The 20,130-nt window shown below is 40.6% G+C and overlaps 1 protein-coding gene across 3 annotated transcripts in view; it reads left to right on the top strand.

Annotated features, from left to right (window-relative positions):
- Positions 1 to 20,130, top strand: part of EIF4E3 (eukaryotic translation initiation factor 4E family member 3) — a 231,168-nt gene that overhangs the window by 7,806 nt on the left and 203,232 nt on the right. For all 3 annotated transcript variants that reach the window (XR_005211160.1, XM_037800305.1, XM_037800315.1), the window contains exons 2-3: positions 7,154 to 7,226; positions 19,690 to 19,784. Coding sequence is in view for 2 of the 3 variants with exons in the window: in XM_037800305.1 (XP_037656233.1) it covers positions 7,154 to 7,226; positions 19,690 to 19,784 (168 nt within the window). In the remaining variant the exon portion in view is untranslated. The remainder of the gene's footprint in view (positions 1 to 7,153; positions 7,227 to 19,689; positions 19,785 to 20,130) is intronic.

The raw sequence follows: 20,130 nt of genomic DNA, 5'->3' as shown, positions 1-20,130 counted from the left end.
GGATGGGACCTGAGATTGCGTCCCTGACTATCTCCCAGGTGACACTGCTACTGGTTGATGGACGATACTTGGAGGGGCAAGGATGCAGGCAGGGTCGGAGGAAGGCTTTTCAACTTTTCCTTTTTGTAAGAAGCACCTCTGGGTATCCACATGGCTGGTAAGTGGTGCTGTTGCCTGCTAGGTGTTAAGTAATGATTCAGATGATTTTATGAGATATTTAAAGGCATCTGTCCCCATGAACTTTATTAATGAGTTTATTCTGCAGCAGCCTTATCTTTGAGGGTGGCATTTAATGGGGAATGCATGTTTGGATTCCTGGAAAGTCCGAATTAAGGTCTGTAAGCTGCAGGAGAGTTAGGGCCATGTTTGCTGCAGAGTTGTGTTCATGCTGCCTAGCAGAGTGTCTGCCATGCAGTTAGTGTTCCCTTTTAGGCTGTTAACTAAGAACAAGGTTGTCAGGCAACCCTTGGTTCAAGTCCCAGGTCTGCCACTAACCAGCTGAGTATCTTTGCACAAATTACCTTACTTCAGTCAGACTTAGTTTCCTTAGCTGCAAGGTGGAGTTGGAAGTATTAGTGACCTCATGGTGTTTTAATTAGGGCTAAATAAGATAATATATGCAACAAGCACATGAAATGATAGCCTTGTGTTAGTCTTTTGATTGTTAGGGGCTCAGTAAGTATTTCTTGAATAAGAGAGAGAACAAAATGCTTAAATTCAGCCTAAAAAATTTTGTCTTGCAGACAAATGAATAGATAATTGGATAGATTAATGAGCAGAGAAAGATGATTTGTAATTAGCATATTAAATTTGTGCATATAAATAATGCTTACCTAGCTTCTTGGAAACCATTCCAGAAGAACAGTTAGTCCAATCTTAATGGACTTTCTGCTTTCTCCTGACTCCTCAAATGAAAAGGAATTTTAACCAGTTTTACATAAGAGAATCTTCAAATGCATTTGCTTTTAATCCATTTTTGAGTTGGAAACCACACAGGACTAATATAAAACTGGAATTGGGAGTTTTGATCTTTAGTAGCATAAACTGCTCCCCTGATATTTTTACACTAATCATCTACTTGACAGACCTTGAATTGTTTTCCCGCTTCAGCCTTAGCCATCACAGATTCTAGATTGGCCAAGTCCAGGAGGAGGCAGCTCTCACTGTAGCTGTGATCTTAAGCCCAGAGAGACTGATACCTGGTGGGCTTTCCTTTCTGAGGATGGCTATAGGAGTTTCTTAGGTATAAATGTAACTTTCTCAGACTTCTTGTGGTCCTTACTCTTGTCCAGTATTATTAGAAAATGTGCTTGGAGTCTCTTAGTTCTAATGGCTTTCTTCTTTGCATCCTATTCTTTGGCCCATCTCGGTGATGATGATGATGATGACAACGACAACAACAGCAACAGCAGCAATTGCTTATTAAATGCCAGGCACTGTGTGAAATGCTTTATAGAGCATTAGCTCGTGTAGTCCATATAGCAAAGCAGTGAAGTTGAGGCTAGGTTTCCAGAGAGGAAGCTCAGGGTCAGAGACAGTCAGCTTGTCACAGGGCTGTTAGGTGGCAGAGCTGGGAAGGGACGTGGACTCAGGTCTGTTGATTCCACAGCTCATGCTCTTACCCCCTATGCATTCCTGTCTCCCTACTCCAGCCTGTCTGCGTTTTTTGTTTGCTACATTATCTTCCTTCCATATCCAGCTCCAAAAAATGATGACACATAGATGTGTTCTTCCTAAATTGTGTTACTTACGTCACGTTTTGGGATGTTGTCATCACCATGGATTCTGGCTCCATCAAATCCTTTCCTGCGTCTCTGCTGCTGCTTCCCTCCCAACAATGTTTGTGGATGGAGTGGATGGTGGTAGAGGAAAGAATGATCGGCTGGAGCAGTGGGTGCTCCTGAGGAGGGAATCGATCATCTAAGAAAGGATGAGAGAGGGATTCAACTCATGCTGAGAAGACTGCTTGGTTTTCTCTGGAGGCAACATAGTCTGGTAAGAAGGACACAGGATCAGAGTCAAACCAGCAGAAGAATGCAGATCTGCCACTGAGAAACAGGTTGGCTGCGCATAAGTTTCTTAAGCTGTAAAAGGGGGATAATGATACCTACCTAGCAGGCTTGCCAAAGGGTAAGAAATAATAGATGCAGAACCCTTCATATAATGTAAGCTCAATAAATGGAAGCCATTATTATATTAATACTGTTAAATCAGAAGGGAAACAGGTGGGACAATTCATTTTCCTTTAATCTGATCCATCCAGTGGGCATTTATTGTTCTATTGCTCTGTGGTCAGCTCTACCCATGTTCTGTGGGAGGGTGACATAGAATTTTGAGAATGAGAAAACAGGTCCTGATTTTGTGAATCTGTGGTTTTCCACATCTTTGGCTATGAATTTTTCCAAGTATGGTCATAATCAACATGTGTATTGCTCTCTTAGCTTTTTCTCCCACCTCCTCCCTCCTAGGCAGATAAAAACGGATCTACACATTGTTTTTTTTGCCTTCAGGAGCGCAGGGAATTCAGAGAGCAAGGGTGCCAGTTTCTAGAACTCTGGGAAAGGGAGTTTTCATTCTTTGTCTAGAACGAACACAGCTGTATTCCCAGCAGCTATGAGAGGTGTGCAATGGATCTTTGTTGATCAAATAAATTATAAATCCTCTAAGACTATTTGTTACATATCTGTAACAGGGTTTCTCAGCCTTGACACCATGGACATTTTGGACTGGCTAATTCTTTGTTGGGGGGTGGGTGGTTGTCCTGTGCCCTTTAGGGTGTTTAGCAGCATCCCTGGCCTCTGCCTAATAGATAACTCTCCGTCCCAGTTGTTAGAACCACACATGTATTAAGATATTGCCAAATGACCCCATATGTTGCCAAATTGCAACATTATCCCCAGGCGAGCACCCCTAGTCTGAAGAAAGGGGGTTTGGATAGGGTTCTGTTGAGAGGGTTAGGTTTGTTACATGAGTGGCATAAAACGATTTTTTAAAGATATGAGACTATACTGAATATGTGGTGTCAGTAAAAATGTTTTCTTTCATTGAAATATGTTACAAACATTTACCTTCCAGTCCCTACAGTTATCAGAGTAAAGGGGAAAAGAAGGTGAGGGCTGTCTGCAGCCAAGGCTGCAGCTTTGCCATGAACGAGCCTGCACTGCTACTTTAAGAAACAGTAACAGTAGACAGTACAGCTTTTGGTTCAACTTTGAATCTGCAAGGTCAGTACAAACTGACCTGTTTTACAAAGCAGATAAAAAAAAATCCTTAGGGTGTTTGCCATTTTAAAATCTATTCTGCTGATGTGGCCCGGGTTTGTTAAAGATGTGAGAGGTTCAGGCACGTAGGTGTTTCTCAGTGATCATTGGAATCAAATTTGGCCAGCAGAAAAATCCATTCCTTCTGCCAGCCAAATCAACCACTTGGTACCATTAATAGTTCTGAGGATATTGTTTTATTGCTTTGAAATCTGGATATCATACAACTGTCTGGCATCTGGAAGGGACATTTAAGATCCAACTTCCTCCAGTAAAAAATGGGGAAATTGAGTTTCCATGGAACCTGACATTCCTTTTCAAACCCCAGTGCATCAGCATACTTGGGTGTTAATATATCAAAATGGAGCTATTTTTGAGAGTCATCCTGTTGATTTTAGTGAAGACCTTCCCTACCCTGTTTCATTGGAGAGACTATTTTAATACAGTTTCCTCTAGAAAGGTCATATGGACACAATCTTGTATTCAAAACTGGATTCAACAGAAATGGTGGTCATGATGAGAACCACACATCAACAGTTCTATGTATGGCTAGACTGCACAGCTCAACCGGTGAGGGGTGAAGAACAGGGAATCTCAGACAAGTCACCTATATTTAAGTCACATTTTTATGCCTTGGGCAAGTTACCAGACCTCTTTAAACCCCAGCTTGCTCTTCTGTAAAATAGTTATAAATAATCTTAACAGTTGCAAAGATTCAGCTCTATAATGGAGGTAAAATGCTGAGCACACTAGCAAGTATTCAGTACATACATATAAACGATCAGCTTTGCTATCTTACACTGACAGTACTTCCCAGTTGTTTCATTTTTATAGCCGTTCCTTGGGTTCTGAAAACTAGATTTTTCAAAAGACTTGGACAGTGAAAGTTAAGGGAACCTAAATAATTTTGTATAATTGTCTCCTACACTAAAACATGAGTAAAAGACCAAAACATGGAGACTGAGGCAAGGAAGAAAGAAGCATCTAGAACAAATGTTTATTGATGATTTTTCTAGGTGAAATAGTATTATCACATTACATTTGTTTAAACTAACAGAGCTATGTGAGGTGAAAACTCAAATTATACTCATGCTAAACCTTCCTATAATGAAGTGCAATGAAATGAAAGCAATGCAAATACAATTCCTCGCTTTGGATTCTAACCCCCCAGGGGCTTGGAAAGAAGCCCTGTGTATGCTCTCCTATGTGCTTTGGGGGTTCCAGGGATATATTTGCTGAGTATATTTTGCTGGAGAGGTCAGCTAAACTTTTCAAAGGAAGAAAAATCAGCGGAATAAAAATCAGTAGATTTTCATATAAAAGCAACAGATTTTCTCACATGAAAACTTTATTCAGAAAATATTAGAGTTTTGAGGGGGGCTTCTAATCATTTTATAATTAAGGAAAAAAAAAGCACACAAAATGCATTAAACAGCAAATTAATATTTATGCAAGTCAATATTTGAGTGACCACAAGTCCAATCAGTCCACACAGGCTGAGGTATTTCATCAGGGGCAGGCGCTGGCATTATCAAGGTGCTGATTGAGAACTTCCCTCTTCACCCCACTGTTGAACACAGTTGTTTTAGGCTTCAATTCTGGCAACAAAATGCAATCCTAATAATTCAGAAAATTTATAAACAAGAAAAGAGTTGTAAGTTTAGGTTTACTCATCAGACTTCACCTGCCCAATGGCAGTCCCTTGTTTGCCCCCAAACTAATCCATAACTGTGCTTCCTTAGTGACCTCCACACGAGGGAGCTGTGTGCAGAAATGCGTTTTTGGTGTTCAGGTCCTGCAAGTGGGGAGCATGCCCTGGTCAGTTCGAGGAATGTCGGCTGTGGAGCTTTGCTTCGGTGCCCCGTGCCCATCCCGCCCTGAGGCCCTTTGCTTTGCCATCTCCTCTACCTCTGAGCTGATGAGTTTTGGGCATATATCTACTGTGCAGGGTTTTAAAGACCGGGAAGTTAAACCTCTTGAGGGCACCCAGGACTGCGTCTCCGAGGGTTAGTCGCTAGTAAAGAGCGTTCCTCTCATAGATTTCAGATCCCATCAGGTCAGCTTTGAGCCTCTTACTTTTCACCTAGCAACCAAGCACGGGCCTTTCTGAGCATTATTTTGCAGGTTGAATTTTTTTTTTTTAAATATTCATTTTATTGAGATATATTCACATACCACGCAGTCATACAAAACAAATCGTACATTCGATTGTTCACAGTACCATTACATAGTTGTACATTCATCACCAAAATCAATCCCCGACACCCTCATTACCACACACACAAGAATAACCAGAATAATATTTAAAGTGAAAAAGAGCAACTAAAGTAAAAAAGAACACTGGGTGCCCTTGTCTGTTTGTTTGTTTGTTTCCTTCCCCCACCTTTCCACTCATCCATCCACAAACTAGATAAAGGGGAGTGTGATCCCCATGGCCCTCCCAATCCCACTGTCCCCCCTCCTAAGCCACATTTTTATACAACTGTCTTCGAGATTCATGGGTTCTGGGTTGTAGTTTGATAGTTTCAGGTATCCACCACCAGCTACCCCAATTCTTTAGAAGGTAAAAAGGGTTGTCTAAAGTGTGCGTAAGAGTGCCCACCAGAGTGACCTCTCGGCTCCTTTTGGATTCTCTCTGCCACTGAAGCTTATTTCATTTCCTTTCACATCCCCCTTTTGGTCAAGAAGATGTTCTCCGTCCCACGATGCCAAGTCTACACTCCTCCCCGGGAGTCATATTCCACGTTGCCAGGGAGATTCACTCCCCTGAGTGTCTGATCCCACGTAGGGGGGAGGGCAGTGATTTCACCTTTCAGGTTGGCTTAGCTAGAGAGAGAGGGCCACATCTGAGCAACAAAGAGGCATTCGGGAGGAGGCTCTTAGGCACAATTATAGGGAGGCCTAGCCTCTCCTTTGCAGCAACAGTCTTCCCAAGGGCAAATCCCATGGTAGAGGGCTCAGTCCATCAAACCACTAGTCCCCTGTGTCTGTGGGCACGTTAGCAAGCCGGTTGAATTTTTATCTTAGGTCTGATGTAAGATAGATGGACCCCAACTTTCTTGAGCAAAAACTGTGAATGCAGTAGGGGGAAGAAGAAAAGCAGCAGGTTTGTGAGTCTTACCTTCTAAGGATTCATGTGAGAACCTCATTTTACCTTCAATCCCAGGAAATGGCGCATGGTGAAGCTAGTTATTGTGTTTGATTTTTATGGTGAATAAACCTGTAGTATGTTGCCATCTAGTGGAACATATAGCAAATTAAGGATTAATGTATTCTGGCCACAAAGTTCAGTAGAGATAATTAAATTAGCCAGACAGAACAACTGCAAGTAATTTCTAAAGGCACCTGTTTTGGAAACACTTGTGAGTCCATATGAAACAAAAGTTAACTTTTAGTAACAGTGTTTCTTAAAGCAGGCAAAGTTCACTGTATTTCTCAAGAGTTTATGGATATTTACTACCAAGAAACCGATAGGTAGATGGTCCCTCAGTGTTTCAAAGCACGCAACCAGGTCAGGACATTGCTTTTTTATTGTCATCTGCACAATAGAAACATTTTCCTGAAAGCCTAGAAAAAATGCTTGGTTGTTACAAGGTTATTTTAATATTTTTTAAAATGTGCTTTTAGGGTTTCCAATACCTTTGTTACATACTTTTCCTCTTTCTGTTTTTGGTTCAATTTCCACAAAATAAATTATTTTTAAGAGAAGCAAACACATTACTTCACAAAATAAGAATTTTACACTTTAAATTCTATAATAGCATCCCATAAATGTCCAATTCTGTGGCTTTAGACCTGATTTTTATTGAGACCTACAAAATTATATTATGGAATATTTTGTGAACATTGACTAATTGGTTCTTTTGTCTGTTCTTTTGCTTATGCTTGCCTAGATCCCTCCCTGGTGCCACAGCAGCTGAGTGTGCATCAAATCTGAAGAAAATCTACACAGTACATACAGTTCAGGTAAGATCAAAAAGGGACTCCCCGGGTTAGTGTGGTATATGCTGGGCACTAATCATTCAACTGGCAAGCTGCCTCTGTGCTGCCAGCCCTTGCCTGGGGGTCTGTTTCAGCATTGGCTCCCAGTCCATTTGAGCCCTCTACTGAGTTCTACCCAGAGGCTGGCTGAGCACACCCCCAAGTGGCCTGCTCTTCTCTTGGTGAGCTCCTAAAATTTTGTCTACCACTAAACCTTTGGTAGACCTGTGCAAGAAGCACCCTGTGCTGTGGTTAAGAGCGAAGGTTTTGAAGGCATCTGTCTGGATTCTCCTTCAAACTCCAGCCCCGCCACTCCCTCGCTGTGTCTCTAATTCCCATCTGTGAGAGGCTATGGAACCTTCCATGGGGTTAATGAAGGTTAAGAGCACAGGATAGTCTTGAGTATAAAAGCAGAGGGTCTCAGCCCAGTTTTCTACGTCAGGTTCCAATTCTTCATCCTCAACTGGGCAAGAATCAACCCCTCCTACTTCTGTAAAATTGGTACAAAAATAGCATACCTCCATAAGTTGCTGTGAGGATTGAATATAAGATAGTGTTATACAACACTTAAAATACCTGATACATAGAAGGTTCTCAACAAATACAGCTCTTGGTTCTATAGTTCTTTCTCTATTCAACTCTTAGGGTGAAATTTTCTTTTAAGAAACCTGATTTATTTAGTTTATCACATTTTTATTTTCTTCAAAAGCACAGTCTATTAAATTCTCCCCTTTTCTAGTTCAGTGCTCTTTTACAGATAGAATAAATCTTTTGAGTTCACCTTTGTAGTTGCATTTACCAATTGTACCGAATTTTCTAGAAGGGCTAGATTTCAAATAGTTTTCTAGTGAGCTCCTAAATGTTTCAATGTCTTAGAAATTCCAATAGCTTGACATTTAGACTGTGTATCTTAAGCAGCCTCTCACATGCAAGAGTAGCACAAAAATCCTTTTCAGGCCCTGGCTTTAAAATTTAGTTCAGAAAATTTAGTATTTCATAGTTATGGTGTCCCAGTAATCTAACTTACAATGTTTGTAAGGTGCTGTGCACAGCTACTGAGGGCCGTGAGCCAGGTGTAAAGACATAGTCCCAGCTATGGGATGTACTGATCTAGCTGGGCAGATGACAGAAGTGTGTGGAAAGCAAAATAACAGTGCTGTTATGAATAATCATTCTGTGCCAAAGAGCGAGCAGTGTCAGAAGGCAACACATGGGCCACTGCCCTGAGGAACAACTGCTGTTGGAATCCAGGAAAGGCTTCCCCTCACTTTTTTCCCTCTGTGACTTCATGGACTTTTGTTAACAGCCTCTTTCCAGCAAGCTTATAGACCTCAGAATACTTGATTTTAAGTCTGTTCTTCATGTGAAAGCTCTTAAATCCTACTGATCGCTTGAGGTACTCATTAGGATTTTCACATGAGGTTAGGACGCTGCTGCTCTGGGGCCATCAGTTACACGTGGGATTCTAGGGCAGACCCAGTAAAGTCAGATTAACGGTTGGTCTGCTTTCTCTGGCCTTACGTGGTAATGCTGAGCACCTGATGGAGCCTTTGGCCCCAGCTCCACTTTAGATGGCGTCTTCAGGGACCAAATTAAAGTACCCAGACTACCATACACAGTGGTACCTTGATACTCGTCATTAATTGGTTCCAGGAGGTGTGATGAATACCAAAAACGACGAGTACCAAACAAATGTTTCCTTGTTTCCCATAAGGAATAATGTAAATAAATGTAATGCATTCCCAAACCAGACAATGCACATTTTTAAGGCAATATGTAAAAAGATATGGTTGTATATCATTATTTTACATGAGAAATAAACCTAAAAATAAATACTTAGATTAAATAAAATAAATACTTCACTTTACATGAAGAGTCCGTGGCCTGATGGGGTGGTGGGAGGAGAGGTTACATGGAGTGTTGCTTGGAAGGAGAGTCTCCCTCCAATAGAACATCGGGCACTTGCATTTCAAGTGTTCTTTCTCTTTTCTGCCTTTCCTCAACTTGCACCAGAGGCTTTGACTTGCTCTTTGTCACCTCCACTAAGGACTTATCCAATGAGGACTGCTTCTGTCTTCTTTTCAGAATTCCTCGAAAATGTGAAATTTTTTTGGTCATTCAATAAATTCACATTTCTGCTTGTCAGAGCTTTGTCTGGATGCTGCTTCTCCACAAGGTTTTGAACTTCTGCCCATCTTGGACACATTTCTTTTAGCAAGGATCTGGAGACACCCTCCCTTATCTCCTCTTCACCTGAAGAAATCTTTTCCGCCACCACTTGCTGCTCCTTCTGTAGTTCCTGCAGCTCCTCAGTGCTGAGCTCTTCACGATGTTCCTCCACTAGCTCCTCAACATCAGCCTTTTTTATTGCTTCTTTATTCTTAATGATGGTGGAGACCATTGTTCTAGGCATGCCGTGTTCCCTAGCAAGATCAATAATACAAATACTGCTCTCATATTTGCCTCTTATTTCTTTTTATTGCTCAGTGGTGGTGTGAAGTAATTTTCTTTTCTGCTCAGCGCTATCACTGCTCATTCTCTTAGGACCCATGATGAGGAAAAAAGCACAAAAATACACAAAATGACCACAGAAGCTACGACAAGATGCGGGGGAATGTGCACAGGGCAAGAGCTACTGCATGACCAACGCGTGACCCTTTGTTTTGGCTGGAAAGGGTAGCGCGCAATGAGGCAGTCGATGCTTGTGCGTAGAGTACCAAACAAACAACGAATACCGGGACAAAATTTTTGCATCAAGATGTGTCAAGTACCAAATTTGATGAGTTTCAAAGCAGTTGAGTACCAAGGTACCACTGTACTAGGAAATAATCTTTTAAAAACTGTACTGATTTTCTTGGGCTGCCAGAACAAAGTATCACAAATTATATGGCTTAAAACAACGGAAATGCATCGTCTCACAGTTCAGTGGTTGGAAGTCCAAAATCAAGGTGTTGGCAGGACCGTGCTTTCTCTGCTGACTATGGGGAAGAATCTGTTCCGTGCTTCCCGGCGTTGACTTGCCAGCAATCCATCACCTTCTCCCTTCTGTCTCTCTGTGTCCAGATTTCCTCTTCTTATGAGGACACCAGACGTATTGAATTAAGGACCTACCCTTTTCCAGCACAACCTCCTAGCATGCCTAATTCTATCTCTAATCACCCTATTTCCAAATAAAATCACATTCTGAGGGTAGTGGGGATTAGAACGTCAACGTGTCTTTTTGGAGGACACAGGCTATAATTTATATATAGTAAATGCATGTTTGGTAAATGTCCCGTTTGATAAATTTTGACAAATGTCTTCCCCCATGTAACCATTGCCCAGATCAAGATAGAAAACATTGTCATCACTTCAGAAAGTTCCCTTGTGCCCCTCTCCAGTCAACCGCTCACATCCAGAATTAGCCGCTATTCTGATTTCTATTAGTATAGATTAGTTTTATTTTTTATTGAACTTCATATAAATGTAATCACACAGTATTATACTGTTTTGTATTTCATTCCTTTCACTCAGTAAATATTGAAGTGAATGAATGAATGATAAATTAATAAGTAAACCCCTTTTCTGGGTCACAGCAGCCTGCTTGTATAAAGGTATGGTAAGATATAGGTCACACATTCTCAACAGGGTTGAAAATTGGTTCTTAGGCATGCAAAATAATTTTACTCTTTTTATGTATAAAGCACAGGCATACATACAGTACATAAACATTTAGTGTACGCAGTATTAAAAATTTCATGGAGGATGATTAGGAAATAAGTGTCTAAAAGGACTCCTTTGGTGTTAGGAGGGCAGGGCAGGGGACAGGGATAATAAAAGGAAAGATGGAGAAATGCTGCTGTAAGTGATGAGGAAGTTCCTTCATATCAGTGGTGTCTGTCCCCTTCGGTTTCCTCATCTGTAAAATCAATATAATAATACTGTCTATTTCCTAAGGTTGAAGGGAGGACAAAATGAGATCGTTTGTAGTTCTTAATAGTGCTTGGCACTTTGTAAGCCCTCAGGTGTTGGTGACTTCTACTAAAGAGGTGTTGGAGTCTATTCCTCAGCTCCAGTAGCCCACTGGCCAGGGTGTGGATTCTGGGGTAGTTGCACTGCCATGTGTGACTCTTACCAATTTGGGCAAGTTACTTAACCTCTCCAGCTCAGTTTACTCTTCTATAAAATGGTAATAATTGTGATACTGATTTTATCATGATATGAGAATGAAATGAGAAGCATATGGTAAGTGCCCAATAATAATAATAATTTCACCTGCTATCCTTTGCCTACTTCTTTTGGGACATCTTTTTGTATTTTCCTCAGTCTTCCTTTATATTAGAAAACCACATACCACTGCTTTTAGATTATTTATTTAAAGCAGTCATACCCTGGATTGCACCACTGCTAACACTTTTACTTAGGAAAACATATTTAACTTTTGGGATTTCAGCTTATGAAAGCCCTTAATATCTCGTGAATAGTCCTTAGTATTTAAGAACTAGCCTGGGTGAAGATTTGCAAGCAATTTGAGGACCTGTTCTTTTCTCCCTGTCTTTTTATTCTTTGATTATATGTTGAGTGTTTAATTCTCACTCTATTGACACTAAAAAAAAACCTATCTCTAATTGTGTCTGTGTTTTTCCCCCACATACGCTTTGATAAAATTTTAGAATCATGCTATTAATGACAGCTGTATATAAAGACATAACTTGTCTTTTTCGTACTTTGTGGACCTTCAGCAAATTGGAGAAGTTGGGGTGGGAAATTATTATCCCCATTTATTAGCTGGGGAAACTGAGGCTGAGAGCTAAGGGGCCCATCCATCTAGCAGAAACAGCCAATCATGCTGTGTCCTGGGAATGCACCTTCAGTTCTCCTTCTTTTACTCCATCCTGAGGATAGAGGGTGCATGCCTCCAGAGATCCAGTGACCCTGCTGAGGACACCGTCATCACGGCCAACAATAATTCTTTCTGCTTGGAGTGCAGTTGTTCTCCTATTTTCCTGCCTTTCTTGGAAAATTCCATTTTTCATTGAGGTTTGTTTTCCAGGCTGTGATTGATTCCTTTTAGTCTTTTGTAAATATTTCCAAAATTTCCACATTTCTCCTGTGTTTTTGTGTCCTGAATGGATTCGTACAGAGTAAAACACAACGTCTAAAAAAGCCCAGTCATACTTGTGGGAGAATGAAGAGCTATCTGCTGCATGTGATTTGCAAGGGAGGGCTTCCTCATCCCTGAGGTCTTTCAGACCTTCCTGACACCAGACAAAAAAAAAAAAAAAAGCCCACCCCAGCCCCAAAAGCTCATTCCTGAACAGCCTTCTATCCCAAACCTGTTATTTGTGTTATTACCTTCAAGATTTTGCCACGCTGTGTCCCAATTATGCTGTATTCTACCCAGTATTTTCCATAAATTGACTTTTTACCTTAATTTACTTACAACAGAAACCTATTTTTTCTGTAAATGGGAACTTGGTATCATTTGTCATAAACAGAAGGTATTCATAAAAATATATACAAACTATTAAAATTAAGAGGATGTTCATCCTGTACCTGCTAAGATCATCCTGTGTACTGCTGATACAGTACCAAGGCATCATCCCTTTTCAAAAGGTAAAGCCGCCTGATAGTAGTACAGTGCCGTTGTACGTCATCAAGTTAGGGCATCAGGTTGCCTTCCAAATCGATGAGAAATGATGGTGTTCCTTTCAAAGGGAAGGTATTACAGGTTAGTATTGATAAGGGAGGATGATGGAAAAATTGATTCAAGGTACTTACTGCCTTGGACACGGAAGGGCACCTGTGGTGGGTGGTGTCCTGTAGTGGAATGGCCTGGCATGGACCACTTGGGTGAAGCAAGGGGGCCAGGGGAAGACAGAGAAACTCAACAATGAAAAGAAAGAGAGAGACCTGAAGCCAGGTCTACTTTATAGTTCTGTCTAGTCCAGTCTTAATATAGAATATAACAGGGTTCGTAATCCTCATTTAATTTATTCATTACATGTATAATGGGATGAGCATTTGTACTCACAACCCAGAAACATGACTGTAGTCAAATGGCCCATGATCTTCCATGTCTGATTGCAGTGGAGGCCTCTGTGGGAGTGGGGGGTAATATTTAATCTTGCATGTTAAAAATAATTTAGTCCCTTGCAATGTAAAACTTCATCACTTCCAATATAAGTCTTAAAATTTTTAGCCTCTTCCCCTTTCCCATTTGACCTGATCCCACCTGACATTTGGGCTTCATGCCCCATCCCTGGTCCTGCCCCGTCTTCGGGGTATAAAAGTATGTGGGTAAACCCATGTCCACACCCAGGCCTTTTTGTCTGTCGACCTTCCAGCAATTTCATGCTCCAGCCTGGGGACCTAGGAAGTGTTGGCTGCTTTCCCCACACCCACTAGAATGAGAGGGAATCTCGAAGGCTGCCGCCAGCCCATCCACCAAGAACAACCCCTCCTGTCTCCTTGGCTGTCCTTGGACCTGGCCGCCATGTTGCTCAGCACAGCACAGTGAGGGCCTTCTAGAGGAGCCTTGTGGCCTCGCGCCTGTACCCAGAAAGCAAGGTGCACACTGGCTTCGTCTGGGTTTCTCCAAACGTTGCCATGATGGGGCAGCTCTCTCCCATCCTCTCAGTGTTTGAGCCCCACTCTTCTCTCAACCTCAGCTTTTTTTAACTCCTCAATTCAGAGTTTTCTTGTATTTTAATTGACTTCCTCTGTGGTGGGAAATTGTCCTAGCATTCTTTTTTTTTTTTTTTTAATTCTTTTTTATTAAGACATATTCACACACCATGCAGTCATACAAAACAGAGCATACATTCGATTGTTTACAGTACCATTATATAGTTGTGCATTCATCACCAAAATTAATTTTTGACATTTTCATTACCACACACACAAAAATAATAAGAATAAAAATTAAAGTGAAAAAGAACAATTAAAGTAAAAAAGAACACTGGGTGCCTTTTTTCTTCTTTTTTTTTTTCTTCCCCCAGTTTTGTACTCATCCATCCATAAACTAGACAAAGGGGAGTGTGGTCCATATCACTTTTGCAATCACATTGTCACCCTCATAAGCTGTGTTTTTATACAGTCATCTTCAAGATTCATGGGTTCTGGGTTGTAGTTTGATAGTTTCAGGTATTTACTGCTAGCTATTCCAATTCATTAGAACCTAAAAAGGGTTGTCTAAAGTGTGCGTAAGAGTGCCCACCAGAGTGACCTCTCGGCTCCTTTTGGAATCTCTCTGCCACTGAAGCTTATTTCATTTCCTTTCACATCCCCCTTTTGGTCAAGAAGATGTTCTCCATCCCACGATGCCAGGTCTACATTCCTCCCCGGGAGTCATATTCCACGTTGCCAGGGAGATTCACTCCCCTGGGTGTCTGATCCCACGTAGGGGGGAGGGCAGTGATTTCACCTTTCAAGTTGGCTTAGCTAGAGAGAGAGGGCCACATCTGAGCAACAAAGAGGCATTCGGGAGGAGGCTCTTAGGCACAATTATAGGGAGGCCTAGCCTCTCCTTCGCAGCAACCGTCTTCCCAAGGGCAAGTCCTGTGGTAGAGAGCTCAGTCCATCAAACCACCAGTCCCCTATGTCTGTGAGCACATCAGCAACCATCAAGGTAGGGAAGCCCAACACCCCTGCATTCTCCAGCAGCTCCTCAAGGGGGCTCTGCATATATTTTTCATTGTTTTTTTTTTTTTTAATTGACTCTTTTTTTAAATTAACTATATCAAAAAAAAAATTTTTTTTTAAAACATACAATAAAAAAAAAATTCAAACAAACCATAACAAGGAAGTAAGAAAGACAACTAACCTAAGATAACTACTTTACTTCCAATGTGTTCCTACTCTACCCCAGGAAAATAACCTAATATAGCAACATTTCTGTGAACTTCTTCCTGCCATACCCATCAGAAATTAACAGACCATAGTCATTCCTGGGCATTCCCAGAATTTTTAATTTACCCACAATAGCTTAACTGTTCTTATTGAGTTATCATTCCCCCTTCCTTAATTGCTCTCTATCGCTAGTTCCCCTACATTCTACGTTATAAACCATTTGTTTTACATTTTTCGAAGTTCACATTAGTGGTAGCATATAATATTTCTCTTTTTGTGCCTGGCTTATTTTGCTCAGCATTATGTCTTCAAGGTTCATCCATGTTGTCATATGTTTCACGACATCGTTCCTTCTTACTGCCGTGTAGTATTCCATCGTGTGTATATACCACATTTTATTTATCCCCTCATCTGTTGAAGGACATTTGGGTTGTTTCCATCTCTTGGCAATTGTGAATCATGCTGCTATGAACATTAGCGTGCAGATATCTGTTCGTGTCACTGCTTTCAGATATTCCAGGTATATACTGAGAAGTGCAATCGCTGGATCAAAGGGTAACTCTATATCTAATTTTCTAAGGAAGTGCCAGACTGACTTCCAGAGTGTCTGAACCATTTTACAGTCCCACCAACAATGAATAAGAGTTCCAATTTCTCCACATCCCCTCCAGCATTTGTAGTTCCCTGTTTGTTTAATGGCAGCCATTCTAACTGGTGTGAGATGGTATCTCATTGTGGTCTTAATTTGCATGTCTCTAATAGCTAGTGAAGCTGAACATTTTTTCATGTGTTTCTTGGCCATTTGTATTTCCTCTTCAGAGAACTGTCTTTGCATATCTTTTGCCTATTATATAATTGGGCTGTCTGTACTACTGTCATTGAGTTGTAGGATTTCTTTATATATGCAAGATACCAGTCTTTTGTCAGATACATGGTTTCCAAAAATTTTTTCCCATTGAGTTTGCTGCCTCTTTCCCTTTTTGACAAATTCCTTTGAGGTACAGAAACTTCTAAGCTTGAGGCATTCCCATTTATCTGTTTTTTCTTTTGTTGCTTATGCTTTGGGTGTAAAATTTAGGAAGTGGCCGCCTAATACAAGGTCTTGAAGATGTTTCCCTATGTTATCTTCTAGGAGTTTTATGGTAATGTCTTTTATATTGAGATCTTTGATCCACTTTGAGTTAATTTTTGTGTAGGGTGTCCTAACATTCTTTCATCTTATCTACTTTATGACGGCCCTCCGAAGTCAAGTGAATTGGAATTTCCTTTTGAATTCAAAGCAAAACCCATTTCTACTCGGGTACCTAGTTCTTCTTACAAATCAGCAGTGCTTTGCTTTCAGGCTGTTTTGTCTACTCTGAGTTAAAAATACCCATTTAGCTCTTCATTTCCCTTCTCTGTTCTGAGTTCTGTGTGCCCTGCCAGCCATTAGAAATAATGCATGAAATATTTCTGTTTAATATTTCAAAAATACTCCCCCAAGAAACATACCTCAATCCTCATAACAAATCCTGAACTTTTTTTTAGGGGGGGGAGGGAGGTGTATTTGCTGTGTGTTTTTTGTTTGTTTTTGTTTTTTCTTCACAAAACAAATGAATCACCTTGTCTATCACCACGTGGCATCCTTTCTTCTCAAGTATTTCCAAATATATTTGCTTGTTTTTTTTTTCCCCTCAGAACATTCCAGTAGGAAATTGAGGAGGAAATTTGCCAGTGCTCCTGGTAATGAACTGTCTATTTGGCAGACAGTCAGGTGGGGCGTACTTGCTCCCATCAGAACTAGTAGATTGTGGATTTATTACATGGCCACCATTGTTTAATGAGTCTGTCTACACGTTACTGAATTATTTTAGGCTTACAAAGGGCTTTCACACTGCATGTAATCATTACACAGTCCAATGAAATAACTGTATCCTACTCATAACACAGAGGAAAAAACTTGGGTTCCAAAGGCTAAATGGCCTGTGACAGTTACCTTGAGAACTTAGGACTTAAATCCAGGTCTTAGACTCCACTGGGAGACTGTCTGCCCTGCCTCAGTTCCTCAAGTAGGAGTGTCAGAATGCTTCAGAATTTACCACCAGGGAGGGCAAAAGATACCCCTCACACAGTCAGCTGAGTTCCCCAAGGACTGGTGACAGTTGCCCTGCCCATAGCTGGTGTTCATAAATGTTGACTGAATGAACAATGCTCAACTTCTATGCCTCTTCATTCTTGGATTATCATCAAGGTTTTAGAAAAAGCACGTACTCATCACTTACAAACATTGCACCTAGTTTTACTTCTATGACAGTCTATCTGCAGGTCAAATAGAAATATCTATAAGCCTACTAGCTTTTGAAATCTATTTGCAAGGCTCTATCTGTGGTAAAATTTAGGTGTTTCAATTAAAAAGAAATATTTTACAAAGAAAGTAATCATGAGTTATCAAGCTTCCAGCATAATAGCCCTTTCACTTTCTCAGAGGAGGAAGAAAGAGGTAGTCAGGAGCTGTGAGCTACTAGATTCCTTCCTCTAGCTATTTCACCATCCTACATGTTTACCTTCACATTAGAGGAGGTTTTTAACAAGGCAACAGACCAGTTTAAAGTCAAGTACTTTTTAAATGGGGCTCTTTTCAATGGTGCCTCCGGCTATTTGACTCTCAGTGTGTGTCTGTGCACAAACATGCAACTATGTGCTTTAATAGTATGTTAGGACAGAGTTAAGCCTTACATGATATCTTCCTGGGCTGTGATCTCCTCCTGTCAGATTTGCCAAGACTAACAAAATCTGTTGTCTGTTTTTGTTTTTGTTTTCAAGAGACCCTTCTAAAGCTGTACTTACCTAAACACATTCCTGAGAGTGTTTTTCTTACCTTTGGAACATGAGAAGCAATTTTTTTTTCACGGTGCTTCAAAAACTAGGTAAAAAGTCGGGATTTGGTAACTTTGGCAGAGGTGTAAGGGCAGGCATTCTGGCTTGGAATCCCTTTTAGCTTTGGAGTTTGCCAGCACCAGGGCCCTCTTGGTTTCATCTACAGCAGGAGTTTTCATGTCAGCATTATTTTGGAAACAAATTCTGTGGAGGTCATCGACACATCAAAGCAGGGGTCTCAGGCTGGAGCTAGGGCAACCACCAGGCTGGATGGAGTTAAGGACATCTTACTGGTGGGAAAACATCTTCAACAGGTGTCCCTCTTGCGGTAACTCTATCCATGGCTTCCCAGATTGGAGAAAGATGTGCCTAAAACATATAAAAATATCTTCAAAGGAAATGGCACTAGGGATTAATAATGTGAATTTTGGATTGAAATTGCCTGTGTTCAAATCCCAACTCTATCCTTTTACACTCACACCCCAGACCTTAATGGAAATATCGGCATAATCTTATTATTTGCAGTTATAACAAAGCATTTATAGGAAGTCTGCCTCCATAAAGACAGATCCTTATTTGAAGAGTTAATGTCACTACAAGTCTACTTTCAGGTACTCCCTATTTTAGCACCATTTTAATATAAGGCATCCAAGACAGAGTCTCAATTAATAATTCTATCCTCATGAGTTTTCTTTGCCTTCCATTTTAGTTTTCCATTATGTCTTGCCACCCTTGCAATTAATTCAGCTTTAATTTTTATGCAAAACAAACAACCCATCAGGTTTGTCATTCAACACAGATAAAGTTCCATTCCGTTCCCCTCATACTGTGCAATTCATGAAGCCCCTGTTTTCTTCAGACCTGCTAGGAGACCCAGTCACCCCTCACCTGAGTCTTTATGAACCTCATCAGAACAGTATTTCAAACACACAAGGGAGGGTTTTATTCTTCAAAGCCTCAATCCTTGTCTTAATCCTGATGATCATACCAAACAGTGTCTCTCAGGGAAATTAGTTTCTGTGCCTCTGTTTCCTTATCTGTAAAATGAGGATAATCATTGTATGTCTTCATAAGGTTGGCATTAGGATAACATTACATAAACTTGACAATGTCTGTAGAACAGAGCCTGGCAGCTAGAACACTGTTAGTAAGTATCAGTTGTTGTTGTTACTGTTTCTAGTACTGTTACTGTATTCTTTTTATAAAATCTGCTTCCATCCACCAGTTGCCCTGTAACTTGGGCAATTAATTGCTTTCGCAACTGAGCTTCCCCTGTTCATCCTTGGAGAGGAAGGGGAAGTGGACAGAGAACTTAAGGTGGTTCCTCTTTTCCTCCCCCTCTGCATTCCCACTCCCAGATCCAAAGTATAACGACTCCCTCTGGGCTTAGGAAAAAGACACTTTGTGTTATAAGGAAATATGGTTCAGTACATGTATCTAACTACAGGCTTTATTAGATACCATCTACCTGTCAGAAAAATCATTAGCAAGGTTCTTTCCCAGTTTTATGTGCAGACACATTGCATAGGAATGTTTGCTTAACAACCTTGGCTTCCTGAAAAAAGAGAACTTGGTCCAACTTCAGCAAGGAACATTCATTATGTTATGTAGAGAATTAGAAAAGGTACTGAGAAAAATCTATTTTGTGAATGGATAGGACTTAATGAGAATCTAATTTTTTCTTTAATGCATTTAATTTTATAATCTAGTGACATATTAAATCAATACTAGGTATAGTAAACAAAATGTTTTTCTTTTAAAGATATTCTGGAGTGTGTACAATAATATTCCTCCTGTGACTAGCCTGCCTTTGAGATGTAGTTATCATTTAATGAGAGGAGAGAGGCGACCACTTTGGTAAGTGTTTAACATGTAATTTGAGGTTAGGGTGGGAGGGAAACGGTTGTGAACCTCATAAAATATTTACTTCATGCTGAATTGAAATGCCAAGTAATTATCTCCCAGTGATGTTAGAAAGTAATTTTAGCTATTACTTAATTATGAAATAAGCCCCTGCCCACTACCCCCTTCACCTTGGGCTCCAGGAGGTTGAATAGGTTTCCTAATCTCTTCCACTGAGCTCCCCATTGCAGTCTCATTATGAATAGATCATTATGAGCACACCAAAGGCATAGTATAGCCCTTTATGTAGGGTTTTGCATCATTTTGGTTTGTTCTTTCATCTGTTCATAATGACCTGGCC

This window comes from Choloepus didactylus, chromosome 1 (genome assembly GCF_015220235.1).
Source record: "Choloepus didactylus isolate mChoDid1 chromosome 1, mChoDid1.pri, whole genome shotgun sequence".
Lineage (NCBI taxonomy): Eukaryota > Metazoa > Chordata > Mammalia > Pilosa > Megalonychidae > Choloepus > Choloepus didactylus.
Note: the sequence above shows the minus strand (reverse complement) of the source record. Positions and strands in the feature narration are given on the sequence as shown.